This window comes from Colossoma macropomum, unplaced genomic scaffold (assembly GCF_904425465.1).
Source record: "Colossoma macropomum unplaced genomic scaffold, Colossoma_macropomum, whole genome shotgun sequence".
Taxonomy (NCBI): Eukaryota; Metazoa; Chordata; class Actinopteri; order Characiformes; family Serrasalmidae; genus Colossoma; species Colossoma macropomum.
The window spans coordinates 19,414,317-19,429,722 of NW_023494788.1; the positions used below are offsets into that span (position 1 = coordinate 19,414,317).

General features: G+C 39.1%; 1 protein-coding gene across 1 annotated transcript in view; it reads left to right on the forward strand.

The window, feature by feature from the left end:
* LOC118807006 (A disintegrin and metalloproteinase with thrombospondin motifs 2-like) overlaps positions 1-15,406 on the forward strand; it is a 273,404-nt gene that overhangs the window by 107,881 nt on the left and 150,117 nt on the right. The window contains exon 3 of the mRNA XM_036568771.1: positions 2,918-3,089. Within this exon, the coding sequence (XP_036424664.1) occupies positions 2,918-3,089 (172 nt within the window). The remainder of the gene's footprint in view (positions 1-2,917; positions 3,090-15,406) is intronic.

A 15,406-nucleotide genomic window follows, 5' to 3' on the forward strand; every position in this document is an offset into this window, starting at 1 on the left:
GTTTTCTGATTATCTTTTATTTTACGTTTCTATCTCAGCCTTTGTTTGAGCACACTGTTTTCAGCGTCCCCTTTGTTTGCCCTTTCCCGCCATTTTTTCATTCCCATTCACTGAGTTGTTTTTTCGCCTGTGAAGTGGCGCAGTGGTAACTCCTCGGACCGCCATTCAGTACGTTGGCAGCCTGAGCCTGGCTCTGAGCCACCTCAACTCCAACGTGCAGAACCTCTCCATTCACACTCCATCACCTCATTAACTTGTTAAAGCAACAAGTTGAAGCCAATGACATGGTGGAAATTTTGGGGTGGCCAATCAGATTTCAGAGCCCTGTCATGTGTATCTATCGCTCTGTTTTCCGTGTGCTCTGAAAACATGCTCAGATGGTCTGCTGACAGTGTGTTAACACAGTAATTGAAATCCAGGATGGTTTAACACAATAATGAAAGTATCCGGCTTATATCTAGCTGTTTACAGTGAGGATTTGGAGGGTTGTTGTTTGAATGGATAAAGTTTAGGTAACTCAAGTATTAAAGCAATTTTTAAACCATGCAGAATTTAAAGTTACTTACTAAGGTAGCTAGCTTGCTATTGAGGTTGAGCAAGCTTAATTTTAACTTTTGTGGATGACAACATTCTGAAAAGGAAGAAGTTTTTGAAGAAGAAGAAGTTATTTTGTTCTCCATATGTTCCATATGGTTCCTTTATTTCCATAACAAAACAACAATGCCCATTATCAGCCAGCAGGGGGGTCCCGAAGTGGACACGCAGCCAGTGTGTGAAATACCCCCTGGTATTCAGGGGTTCCTAATCCAGCATTGGCTGGCTGCTCACTTGCCACAGTGGTGCTGATTCTAGCTTCAATGACAACAAAATGGTTACCCTCTGTATTTCGCACCTTGCATTTAGCGTTAGGAGCAAAAGTCAGCTGATTGTGATCCTAGCTGATTCCGATCATGCACCTCTAATCCCTCTATCATACTCAATCCTGTGCTCTCTCTCTTTCTCTTGTCCCTCTGACAGTGGAGAAGGTCAGGCAGGGTATCCACCCTTCTGAGGCCTCTTGCGTAACACGGCCTGACATATGGATCTTTTAGCACGTTTCTGCACTGTGATCTCCAGCCACGCTCCGCTTGGGCTGCAGTGCATGAGTGCTCTCTCATCGCTGCCCTCTCACTGCAGATCATGTCAAGGAAGCATCAGCTGCACAGGCGAACACACACCAAAACTGTAGCTGGAAGTGCTGTAGTAAAGTGCTTAGCGGTTAGCATGTGCGGTTGTCCAGCCTGTTAGCTTCTGGATGGTAGCAGGTCAGCGCTTTCAGTTGGACTGTTATATAGAACCTTTGTGAAAATGGTTGAATGTAGCACCAAAAAAGGTACTTGACAGTCGTTACACAGCTTGATAAAAGTTACGATGTCAAGCTTGCAGCAATCATAAAACCCTTTTTGGTGCTGTATAGAACCAGCACATTCTCTATCAATCAGAAAAGCCTTTTCACCATGCAAAGAACTATTTAAGCCTGAAATGGTTCCACACAGAACCCTTTACCTAGTCCAACCATGTGTTTGTTGAAAATGTAGTAAGTGAGCAAATTTTAGAACGTTCACAGTAGATTAGCACGTTAGCCAAAGTGACCTGAAGGGGAAATGATCACTGATACCGAGCAAACTAGCTTCCATATGTCAGCGATTTTTTGCATGTTAGATATCTAAATACCTGAAAGCGTAACCGAATGGGCAGTGGTCACTTTTGACCATCGAGCTAAGTAGATCACATCGTATATAAGCAAGATAGTTTTGTATTTTTGTCAGTGGTTGTTGTGACAAGCGTTTGACGTTTTGAGTCCTTGTACTCTGTGCTTAATAAAAGACTTGTTTGATAGCTGTTCTATTAATGTTTAGGAGATGTTGTTATATGGTGCTGTTTGTTTAACTTTTAGAGACTTTTAGAAACTTTTAGTTTCAGCATTTCAGTTCTGTGCTCTCTTTTCCAAACTGTTGAAACGCTTTAGATAGGCTGTGGACAAATTCCTGTTTGATGGTGTGGCTGGTAGCCATGTTCTCCAGTCTCTGTGTGCATCTCCATAGCCAGAAACACAAATGGAGGTTAACTCAGTGCTATGAGTGCATATTGCACTGTGTACATTGTACTCTCTTTCTCTGTGCTCTTGGCCTTGTTTGCTTCGTTCTTTTTTTGGTAGAGGTGTTATAGATTTCCAAAAATGTTAAGGTTATGTTCCCCAGAGGAGCTGGAGTGAAAGGGCATTGTTTGTGTTGCCAGTGTTCACTAGCATTTTTTTTAGCTTCAGTGTTGGCACCAAGAGATCCAAGGGAAAAGGGAATTTGGACTCCATCAGAACATTGCTGTCTTAAGAATATCGTTTTTCTTCTATCTAACTGAATAGGAGAAGGAAACAAAATGATTTCGTAACAACATTTTGGACTTTTTTATTCATTTGTCAATTTAAAGAGCAACTATAGAGTATTTTTCTGTATGCCCACTATTAGAAGTGGGCGATACAGTGGTTTATCTGGTACACCACTGAATTTTGTCATAATTACACAAGTATGCAAATAAGTACAGATAATGTGACATATAAACCTCTATAGCTGGGTGGCTGAGTCAGGGATGTTTTGGTCATATTTTAAATGAAAATAAAACACAGCGGACCCTTGATCACTTCCCGCTGTCTAGTCTGTAATGTCTGAAGTAGTCCACTTTGTTTTTTATTTTGTTTGTTAAAAGAAATATTCCACAATAATTGACCACTGTTAACCCACAAAAATCGGCGTACTTCTTGTAAAGTTTTACTAAAAAATATTTATGTAAATATACAATTAGATATGTTAATTATACAATGATATATACATTTTTCACTGTAACACACACAACTACTTCCCGTCTCCTCTCTCTGGCCCAGGCGGGAATGATCCGGACGGAGCAGGAGGAGTTCTTCATCGAGCCGGTGGAGACGGGACAACGTGTGATCGAGCAAGAGGATGGAGGTGATGGCCGTCCTCACATCGTGTACCGCTCTGCTGCCGTGAAGAAGCCACCTGCTAGCCTGCTAACTGCAGATTTCCACGCCAGAGGTCAGTCCTATTCATAGACTTTTCACTGTTAGCCTCTTTGCTAACACGCATCAGAGCTGCTACAGTTACATCTTGATAGGATCTGCGCTAAGAACAGCCTTTGTTTCAGCACTATGGTTCACTTTCTGGAGGACTTGGGGTCAGTTTTAACCACTGTATCATTACTGTTGTAGTAAAATTGGAAGAATTTATAATTGTAAGAATGTTGAAGTCACTTATTTCCATGTTTGCTGCATAGCCCCAATTATCTCAGCTTGTTCGACACTGTATTAAACACGCAGGCCTCAGCCAGGCAGACGTAAACAGCTTGGGTTACGTCCTGTGGAGTGATCGCTTCACATGTGAGCTGAGACCTAAATTACATTTCCTTTTGCGTGCAATGGACTTGCGTTATTTTAAAATTGGTAGATCAGGGTACTTCTAATAATTCAAAGGGGGTTCCAAGCAATGGCCTCAGTCCAGTGGCAGCTGTGTTGTGATTGTGCTGTATTAAAGTACCTACACCAAGTAACTGCAGACATCTTTCTGCTAATGTCAATTCTGAGGATGCAGTGTTGACACCTAGTAATTGCATCTCAAAATGCATCTGAAGCAAGAAAAGTTGTCGCCTATCACATTAACATCTAGTACAGTTTGTTACATAAGGAGATCCCTTATGATCATGAGCGTGCCTGGGTGCTGAGTGAAAAAAAAATATCAAAGGTTTATCTCAGCAAATAGGCTTATCTCTCTGTGACTAATTCTGTGACCAGTAAATCATTGAGAGCAGTGTTTAGAGCCATGCTACGCTACTTAAAGTGTGAAATGGAGCGATACTTCCTTTCAGAGATTGAGTTGTTATGAATTCGAAGTTCTAATGAGCTGACCTGCACTAAATGTAGCCTGACGCTGCTGTATTAGTACATCATTCAGGGACCTCTGACCGTTCTTGACAAAGAACAGACAGAGCTCAATATAAACTAGAGTGGGAACAGAGTCTAGACGAGGTGCATGGTCTATACAAGAACTTTAGTGTCCGGCTGTAACGATAGTACCTTTTCTCTCTTTTATCTCATAGAAGTCCAGTTATAACTGGCAATAATCAAAGCACACTGTAATTTTAAGTGGATTATTTCTCACATCAAGAAGAGAAACTTCCTTTAATTCTTTCACTTTAAACCTTCAGTTCATAATTGGCTAAAATATATATTAATATTTTCTTGTTACAAAATGAGGATCATCACTTATGTCACCAGCCATGTGGAAATCACGTTTTTTTTAATGTGCTACATGCTTTTTGTGCTTTTTAAAATGAACAGATTACATGAAAATAACATTACAAATGTTTAATAATATTGAATATTAAAGATATTTAACTCCTTTAGATAATAAAAGACCCATTTGAAATGTGTGATTGCAAACACGTGCACTGCCAGAAATCTGCTGGTGTTGGTTTATGTCAGTTTCCTCCCTTTCAATAATGCACACCAAAGCTACTTGTGTGCTAATAGCTGCCCCTAGTGGAGAATTTTCAGCCTGATGAACGCAAGCAAGTGAGGGAATTACAAAACCATGTCCACATGCTTTACGAACAGAGTAAAGTAAAGCAAGTAAAAGAAAAACAAAATGTTTTAATCCCTGGTCTGTAACAATAATATAAAATGTATATGACTTTACATTGTTATTAAAAATTATTTGTCAACAGGGTTGAGTAGTATCAGAATACATACGTTACCATGTAATCAGGACACAAAAAAGGTAACTCTATTCTGTTACAGATAGTAATCAGATTACAGTTAGATTATAAAAACTAGGTGATTAGAAGTGGGATTACATTACATACACGCAAACTCATTGCCATGTTTCGGAATCAGCTATTTTTAGTGATATATATGTCACAAGTCTTTTGTCAATAGTTTAAGAGCGATGGCTGCTCAACAGAAGTGTTAATGTGTGTGAAGTATCATTACCTATAACTAACATAATCTACTCCCACTTGAATGCCTTCAATCACAGAACTCACAGAACATGTCGGTTTGCTGAGAACTGAGGAAGCACCCAAGCATGGCATACCTTTTTGAATGGCCTTAGAACAGACCTTTTAGCAGATAGAACACAAATGATGGCCAATCAGAGTTTTTAGAATGTCCTCTATTTATAATTACTGTTGATGAGGAGTTTCAAAAGAAGATGTCTACCAAACTGACCTTTTGATTTGGATATAAAGCACCGATAGTTAGGCAGTATTCTGTCATTTTGCTTCGTGAAACAGTGATAACGCCGCCCTGTCGACATTATTTTTCTCTTTTTTTTTATTTAATAATGCAACTTTAACAGGACAAGTAAAGCAAAAGGAACAGAAAGTGATGAAACTATCTTACTTTAGTATAGTTATGCTTTTGGATTAATACAGATTACTTTTTCAAACAGGTGATTAGTACCAGAACACATTTTTAAAGTAACACTGTTGGGCAAACAGTTTACTGAGTCTCCAAACATTGACACATGTCTTTAAGCACTTTTAAGCATTGGGCTACTTGTCAATTATCAGTGATATCCAATGATTGCATCTCTCTAGCACCCAGCCTTTATCAATGCCACATTTGTGTGTGCAAGTAGAAGTCTTGTTTTGCCAAAATAAGACATTCTTTACATTTTTGTTGTTTGTGGTGCAGACTCAGTCCATTCATGATGTAACTAATGTGTAATTAAAGGTGTCACTGCATAATAGCTTTTCAATAGCAAAGCAAAATAACAATAAAAACTCTAAGGTTTGGTTCCCCAGCAGCTTTTGATGAAGTGAACAGATTCATTGGCCAAATAAAATGCTCGCAAAACAACTTCACAGGAAGACCTAGTGTTCAGATGGGCAGGGCGACCTGTCCTTGGACTATGTGAATTTGTGTTGTGCTGTTTTCACTCCAGAGACCATAAGCAGCTCTCTCTGCAGTTGGCACCAATAAAGAAAAGATTGGATTATGCAGTGCAAAGCTTCAGTGCATTGTGACCTGCGTGTGAGAATCAGGAGGGAACATTTAGGCCTCAGACGAAGCAGCCCTGTTACTATGGAGTCAAACAAAAGCTTGCGCTGTGTGTCGCTGTACCTGATTGATTGGGTTGACCAGTTCAGAATGTGATAGCCTTCACACTTCATTTATGATTCTGCAATTGTTGTGAGCCTTGGATTACCTCAGACACTCCTCAGATGTGTTAACTTGTAACCGGTCCAGATTTTTATGAAACGTTGGTTATTGTACCTTTTTGAGTGAAAGGAATTGTTGCGAACAGAAAGCAAAATGACTATACTACCAGGTATTCTAGCTTTTATGTGACACCTCGTTCAGCAGAAGATTAATTAGCTTATAATATCAGGTATTTTAACCAGGGAAACTGCAAGTTATGCAGTGCAGGGGCTGCAGTACTGGAGCTGAACTAACTGCACTAGCAAACTTACAAAATCACGTCTGTCAAAACACAACATAGTTTTCCGACCCACGACATTCAGTCTTATATTTAACGTTTATGTTTCTCCATTCAAACGTCATTTAAATCTCCAGAAACAGAGAGTAAAGTTATAGCGGCTGTCTGCAGCTCCGTTAGGGGGACGACTGTTTATCTCTCGGCTGTTAACATTAGCTAAAGTTATCTAAAGGCTAGCATTGTTCACATCTGTGTTAATTAGCTGATGTGGCCTTACCCTCCTATGATCACAGAGTTTTTCTTCTCTTTATGGAACACAATGGGATTCTTTACTTCCTCAACTAGGCTAAAGCATACTGACTTAGCTAGCAACATTACTTATGCTCTAAATAAAAAAAAGAATTATTTGTTTTGCATTTTACAGGCACATTCTGTTAATTACCCTCATAAACTCCCACATTCATATTATAGCAATGTCATAGGTTTTACTATAGTATGTGTGCTGTGTACCTGAACATAACTCTGGGTAGCATTAGCACAGCGTCTTGTACAGAGGTAAACATAGCAAGAGTTCGGCCAAACCACAGCTGTTCTGAGGTCTGCTGAGAGCCACTGCTGGGTCTGTAGTCTTGACATTAAATCTTATTAAAGCCTTCAAAAAGTACAAAGGACCTTGGTTTTCTCATGCTAAGTTACGAACGTGACGATCGCAGATAAAGAACTGAAGGATTAGGGCAGTGGTGGATAGCAGCGGTTGCTATACAGTGACTGGAAGGCTGAGGAAAATAAGACAGACCTTGGTGAGGGAGACCGTGCCCACAAAAAACAAATTAAATTTCATTATCTTATTGTAGTGGAATAAATATTCCATTCCCATCTCCAACGTGACGCCTGTAGGCTACCACGTTATCAGAGAAACATGGGAAACTCCCACGTTGGATGAAGATCTGGACCTCGGTGTCCACACAGCTAGTTACGGCAATGCTAATGAACAGCTGAATGTGGTCAGTTTTATTGGCTGCTTACCAAAACATCTGCATGAATAATGGAAATGATATGTAAATGAGGTGCTGGTAAGCTGGTGTTTAAAGCTGATTCGTAATTTGCTTTCAAATCTCTGCTTGTTTCCATGTCATACAAAAGATCCATGAATCAGACGTAGATTAGTTCTTACGTCATTAAAGGTTAAACACAGCTATATGGTTATGATTACATGACAAAAACTTCTCGCCCATGATGAAATCACTGTAAAGCACAGCCCCTCACAGCCTGCTTTAGCAAATTAGCGATTGTTTCTTAAGGTGTGTTTTGGGAGACTTGCTAAGATTGGCAGCAACCATAGCTGCTAGAAAAAGGCTCAAAAATGCTGAAATAATATTTACCAACAGAATAACACACTCAGAGCTCCTCTGGAGTTTCTGGAGTGACTTCTGTGATGTTGGTTTTCCTAGTTCTTTTCCCAAATCCTGTTTTTTAACCAGAAGAGAATTACACCCTTGTAGAATGTTTTGGTGGGAAAGAGCTTCATTTTCTGACACTTCTGGCCTGAGCTTGTTAGCAGCTCCCCTATTTCATGGCAGCGTTTAAGCTCACACAAGTGTTGCACAATTTGTAGGGGGTTCTCTGTGCTGCAGCTGCATGTTGTGGTCACATTAAGGCACACTATGTGCCATGCCTTTTCATGTACATGCTTATATGCTCTCCTATGTAAAAACTGTAGAAAGTCATTTAAATAAAGTACAGTAAGTCATACTGCGTCCTGAACCTCATTGACAAGTCTGCACGGTCCTAATGAAGATCTGGATGTGTTCTGAGAGAAGTTTTGTGGATGTATGTTTACAGAAATGATTTGGGCTATTTGGGAGACTATTGAGTTCAAGTGTTTGGTAGCAATATTAGCCTCCAGTGTTAAAGTAAAGAAGCAAAATTTGGATTCTAATATGTCTTGGCTACATCTGGGTTAAGTTGAAAACTGTGTAAATTTGATTTTCTGCCAACCCATTGCTTTAAGTACAATTTCTAAATAGGGGTACAACAAGTTGCCCACCATTCTGGAGGCAGGGTGAGAGTCTTACAGAGTAAGAGAACACAGAGCAGGTCTTTGCATCCAGATGGGCAACACATTCTACAGATTTTAACCCTGATTTCCAACAATTTTTCACAGTTGGATGCGAAATTTCTGACCTGGAGTTTGGTTGGAAATGATTGAAGGCATGGATGATCTGACAGTGTGAGAGGAAACAAGTCAATCTTGTTAAATACTGGCAAATGCGCAGGTGCCTTTGTGACTTTGGTGCCTTAAAGGGCCTATATTCTAATTTTTTTTCTTGGATTTTAAAGTCAATGTATAGCATTAGTGTATTAAATGTACCAAAATGGTCATAATTCATTTTTGTATGATTAGAATAATCTTCTAATCTTTATCCCTTTATAATTAAACAGGCTATTTTTGCTGTGGAGACTGATATAAGATAAATGAGCTGTGTTTTGATTGGCTGTTTCATTCAAAAATTGCTCAGAGCTGAAACATTCCTTAGAACTTCGTTATGAATGGGCCTATCTAACCTATGCTATAGGCTGAATAGGTGGATATAGTAAAGTAGTTGGTTGTTGTGACATCATGGAAACAGTAAATTCAAAACACGCCATTTTTGCATGTATACAAACAGCACATCGCTATTCTCAGAAGAAAACCTCGTATGTCCAAAATGGTAACTTTACAGGAGAAGGGAAAAACATACTTTAGTTTTAATGTAAGTCAATGGAACCAGACTTTTTCCAGGTCATTTTGGGCTGTTTCTTTTGGTCCACTCATGATGAAACTTACACACAGTGTAAAGGGCAACAGGCATTTTCAAATAATGTCAAAAACTGAAAAATGACAAAAATCGAGATACGGTTTTTCTATATATATATATATATATATATATATGGACTGTGTGGACTACATGGACTATGTTTACATACTACTTTAAACTCCTTTATTTAAAAATTGGAAGGAAATTCAGTTTTAATAAACAGAACTGTCACTTGCCAGTTTGTAGTAAAATGCTTCTCCAATTCTTATGTCTGAAATATAAAATGTGCTGTAACTTTTGCACAGGCCACATTATTTTTTTACACAATAAATGTTAAATTCATCAAATAAACAGTAAATGTGTATTAAAATGTGCATACGTTAGTTTTCTGTTGATAAAATGTCACTAGTGTTGTCTTGCTATGCGTGCTTCAGGTGTAAAATCTGTGCAATTGTGTGGAGCGCTCACCTTCACGACATAAAGTTCTGTAAAAGACTTTAGATGTAAGATGCTCTATTAAGATCTGTCAGGATTTTAGAAGTTGTTTAGTGCACCCCCAGCTTTATAGTGATGTCTTATAGTGAGTGCAAATGAACCCGACCGTAGAAGTCTCCCAGTGTATACATTGCTCCTGCAGACCACTGGCCATACTGCGACAGTGATGCATGGCTGTGTCATGTTAGAGATGATGGATGCAGAGAGTTTAGTATATTTTTATAGGATTTTGTGCAGAGGGGATTTTAAGAGCAGTCAGAAGGTTAGGCTGTTTGAAAATGATGGGGAGTTTTAATAGTGGAGAGTTTAGATTTATTGGATTGAAGAGGGGAGATCCTGAAGCTGCTGTGGTTTCACTAATGATACTTCAGGTTTCCTTCAGGTGGTCAGGCATTCATCATCCATCCATACCTGTCAAGCTGAAATGTAGGCGGTCTAGTGATATATTTCTGAATTCGGCAGTGCCAAACCACCTAATTCTGTCGGCCTCTGTAATACAGACAGGCGGATACAAGGACGCTTCCATTGCAAATAAAATTAGACATGAAGGGCTGAAGTATTTAAAATAATCGGACGGAAATGTGGGAACAAAAATAAGGCAAAGAATATTTATTCTAATGAGTGCTGTTCTGCCATGTCTAGAAGGGATGTGGGTCTGATGCGCGTCACAAAACATTTACTATCCAAGTAAGTAAGCAATGACCTGATTCTAACACTTACCTGTGTGCAAACTTCCCCAGCAAAAGTGACAGGACTGTCCAAGTTTGACTTCATTCCAAAAGACTGCCAGAGGCTGAGTGAATCACAGTGGATGGTCCTGGTGCACAATGGCTACGTTCATAACTAGTGTTCCTGAGACAGCATATACCCAGGAGCGTGAGAATAACCTTACTGTAGGTCACCATGTAGTCTGATAATTGGCCATATTCAAATTCTCAGTGCCTTAGGGATGGAAGCCTTGAATACATGACTTCACGCAACAACACAGCTATCATTAAGGAATTTTAATTCTATATTGTGAGTGGCGTCTGTGCTGTATGGTAATTCTGAGTAGTGTCTGTGCTGTATTAAAATTGAGTGGAGTCAGTGCTGTATTATAATTGTAAGTGGTGTCTGTGCTGTATTGTAATTATAAGTGGTGTCAGTGCTGTATTATAATTGTAAGTGGTGTCTGTGCTGTATTATAATTGAGTGGAGACAGTGCTGTATTATGATTATAAGTGGTGTCAGTGCTGTATTGTAATTATAAGTGGTGTCAGTGCTGCATTGTAATTGTAAGTGGTGTCAGTGCTGTATTGTAATTATAAGTGGTATCTGTGATGTATTGTAATTGAGTAGAGTCAGTGCTGTATTATAATTGTAAGTGGTGTCAGTGCTGTATTGTAATTATAAGTGGTGTCAGTGCTGTATTGTAATTATAAGTGGTATCTGTGCTGTATTGTAATTGAGTAGAGTCAGTGCTGTATTATGATTGTAAGTGGTGTCAGTGCTGTATTGTAATTGTAAGTGGTGTCAGTGCTGTATTGTAATTGTAAGTGGTGTCAGTGCTGTATTGTAATTATAAGTGGTGTCAGTGCTGTATTGTAATTATAAGTGGTGCCAGTGCTGTATTGTAATTGTAAGTGGTGTCTGTGCTGTATTGTAATTATAAGTGGTGTCAGTGCTGTATTGTAATTATAAGTGGTGTCAGTGCTGTATTGTAATTGTAAGTGGTGTCAGTGCTGTATTATAATTGAGTGGAGTCAGTGCTGTATTATGATTATAAGTGGTGTCAGTGCTGTATTGTAATTATAAGTGGTGTCAGTGCTGCATTGTAATTGTAAGTGGTGTCAGTGCTGCATTGTAATTGTAAGTGGTGTCAGTGCTGTATTGTAATTATAAGTGGTGTCAGTGCTGTATTGTAATTGTAAGTGGTGTCTGTGCTGTATTGTAATTGTAAGTGGTGTCTGTGCTGTATTGTAATTGAGTGGAGTCAGTGCTGTATTATGATTATAAGTGGTGTCAGTGCTGTATTGTAATTATAAGTGGTGTCAGTGCTGTATTGTAATTGTAAGTGGTGTCAGTGCTGTATTGTAATTGTAAGTGGTGTCTGTGCTGTATTATAATTGAGTGGAGTCAGTGCTGTATTATGATTATAAGTGGTGTCAGTGCTGTATTGTAATTATAAGTGGTGTCAGTGCTGTATTGTAATTGTAAGTGGTGTCAGTGCTGTATTGTAATTATAAGTGGTATCTGTGCTGTATTGTAATTGAGTAGAGTCAGTGCTGTATTATAATTGTAAGTGGTGTCAGTGCTGTATTGTAATTATAAGTGGTGTCAGTGCTGTATTGTAATTATAAGTGGTATCTGTGCTGTATTGTAATTGAGTAGAGTCAGTGCTGTATTATGATTGTAAGTGGTGTCAGTGCTGTATTGTAATTGTAAGTGTTGTCAGTGCTGTACTGTAATTATAACTGGTGTCAGTGCTGTATTGTAATTGTAAGTGGTGTCAGTGCTGTATTGTAATTATAAGTGGTGTCAGTGCTGTATTGCAATTGAGTGGAGTCAGTGCTGTATTATGATTGTAAGTGGTATCTGTGATGTATTGTAATTATAAGTGGTGTCAGTGCTGTATTGTAATTATAACTGGTGTCGGTGCTGTATTGTAATTATAAGTGGTGTCAGTGCTGTATTGTAATTATAAGTGGTGTCAGTGCTGTATTGCAATTGAGTAGAGTCAGTGCTGTATTATGATTGTAAGTGGTGTCAGTGCTGTATTGTAATTATAAGTGGTATCTGTGCTGTATTGCAATTGAGTAGAGTCAGTGCTGTATTATGATTGTAAGTGGTATCTGTGCTGTATTGTAATTGTAAGTGGTGTCAGTGCTGTATTGTAATTATAAGTGGTATCTGTGCTGTATTGCAATTGAGTAGAGTCAGTGCTGTATTATGATTGTAAGTGGTATCTGTGATGTATTGTAATTATAAGTGGTGTCAGTGCTGCATTGTAATTGTAAGTGGTGTCAGTGCTGTATTGTAATTATAAGTGGTATCTGTGCTGTATTGTAATTGAGTAGAGTCAGTGCTGTATTATGATTGTAAGTGGTGTCAGTGCTGTATTGTAATTGTAAGTGTTGTCAGTGCTGTACTGTATTATAACTGGTGTCAGTGCTGTATTGTAATTATAAGTGGTGTCAGTGCTGCATTGTAATTGTAAGTGGTATCTGTGATGTATTGTAATTATAAGTGGTGTCAGTGCTGCATTGTAATTGTAAGTGGTGTCAGTGCTGTATTGTAATTATAAGTGGTATCTGTGCTGTATTGTAATTGAGTAGAGTCAGTGCTGTATTATGATTGTAAGTGGTGTCAGTGCTGTATTGTAATTGTAAGTGTTGTCAGTGCTGTACTGTAATTATAACTGGTGTCAGTGCTGTATTGTAATTATAAGTGGTGTCAGTGCTGTATTGTAATTGTAAGTGGTGTCAGTGCTGTATTGCAATTGAGTAGAGTCAGTGCTGTATTATGATTGTAAGTGGTATCTGTGATGTATTGTAATTATAAGTGGTGTCAGTGCTGTATTGTAATCGTAAGTGGTGTCTGTGCTGTATTGTAATTATAAGTGGTATCTGTGCTGTATTGTAATTGAGTAGAGTCAGTGCTGTATTATGATTGTAAGTGGTGTCAGTGCTGTATTGTAATTGTAAGTGTTGTCAGTGCTGTACTGTAATTATAACTGGTGTCAGTGCTGTATTGTAATTATAAGTGGTGTCAGTGCTGCATTGTAATTGTAAGTGGTATCTGTGATGTATTGTAATTATAAGTGGTGTCAGTGCTGCATTGTAATTGTAAGTGGTGTCAGTGCTGTATTGTAATTATAAGTGGTGTCAGTGCTGTATTGTAATTGAGTAGAGTCAGTGCTGTATTATGATTGTAAGTGGTGTCAGTGCTGTATTGTAATTGTAAGTGTTGTCAGTGCTGTACTGTAATTATAACTGGTGTCAGTGCTGTATTGTAATTATAAGTGGTGTCAGTGCTGTATTGTAATTGTAAGTGGTGTCAGTGCTGTACTGTAATCGTAAGTGGTGTCAGTGCTGTACTGTTTTGTAATTGTTGTACTGTGTTGTCAGTGATATATGGTAATTGTGTACTGAATTGCAATGTTCTACTGTATTGTCAGTGCTGTATTGTGATTATGAGTGATATCAGTTCTGTATTGCAATGTTGCACTGTATTGTGTGTATAGTGCTGTATGGCAATTGTGGGTGGCGTCAGTGCTGTATGGTGCTGCTGTGTGGGTCCAGGGGAGTGTGTGTGTGAATCTAGGGGGGAGATGGATCAGTCTATTCTAAGCGCAAGCGCCTGACTCCAGAGCAGCCAATAAAGGAGTACAACGCTCAGGAGAAGGGGAACATGTCTGAGTTTCCATAGGAACGCCTTTTCTGAATCTGAAAAGGCGGCAGGTCTTGGTGGAGAAAGACGGTTATAGTGCTTTGTTACTGACACCTGCTCTTCTGCTGATCCCACTTTTATTGTGCACATTGTATGTGTTAACCCAGTGTATAGCAAATTTAGACACATACACCAGGTTTGCCATGGCTATATGAGACAAAATGTGAGTTAATGAAATGTGTGGGAAGGCTGAGCCGTGAAGGTAGTGCAGCTGGGGAGGTGGACACACTAGGTTTTGCTTTTAGACAGTCGCGATTCTCATAGCCAGACGGTCATGTGACCCAGGGCCCACAGGACTGCATGCTGCGTTCCTCCATCGATGGCTTTTGCTTTCCCAGAATTTCTATTTCACTTTCCCCACCGAGGTGGCCCTGCTGGTAGACGGTTAACAAGTACCTCGCTTTGTGTTTGCGGCAATGTGAAGCTGATTATCAGTTTTTCTAAGGATAAATTACATGTATGTTGGTAACTGTCAAAATCAATCTCTCCTATCAAGAAAGTCTGTGGTAAAAGCTGTTGAACAAATGGTACCGCTCAGAAACACTAATTCACTGTGATTATGTGAATTGGCCATACCTATGTCCACTTTCCTAAAATGTCCACTGGAAGAAGATACTTACTTCTGTCTGTCTATTTATCTACATACTTATTGTGCAGTATGTGAACCAAAAACACCAGGAGAGTATGTGAAAAGCTAATAAATACAGTTAGTGTATTTAGTGATTAGGTTTAGTGAATTCTTTTTGACCTGCATTAACCTCTTAAAATCCCAGGCTTATTACACACACACACACACACACACACACACACACACACACACACACATCTAAACCGCTTATCCTTCTGGGTCGTGGTGGGGTGCTGGAGCCTATCCCAGCTACCATTGGGCGGAAGGCAGGATATACCCTGGACAGGTCGCCAGTCCATCACAGGGTGGCTTATTACACACTAAAGCTTATTATTCAGCAACTACAGGGACTTCAGTACAAACTGCCTGAGCTATTCTTAGGTTATAGAAGTGTGTGATAAAACTTTGGGCCTGCTGGGGGCCCTGGCCATTTAAGGGGAAAAAATAAAAAAATTACAAAAAACACTATTTGATGTTTTGCTTTATAAACTTTATTGCTTTTTAAAACTGATGCCTGCAAATTGCAAAAAAAATGTGATGGTAGCATGTTTCACAATGTGTTAGATTAC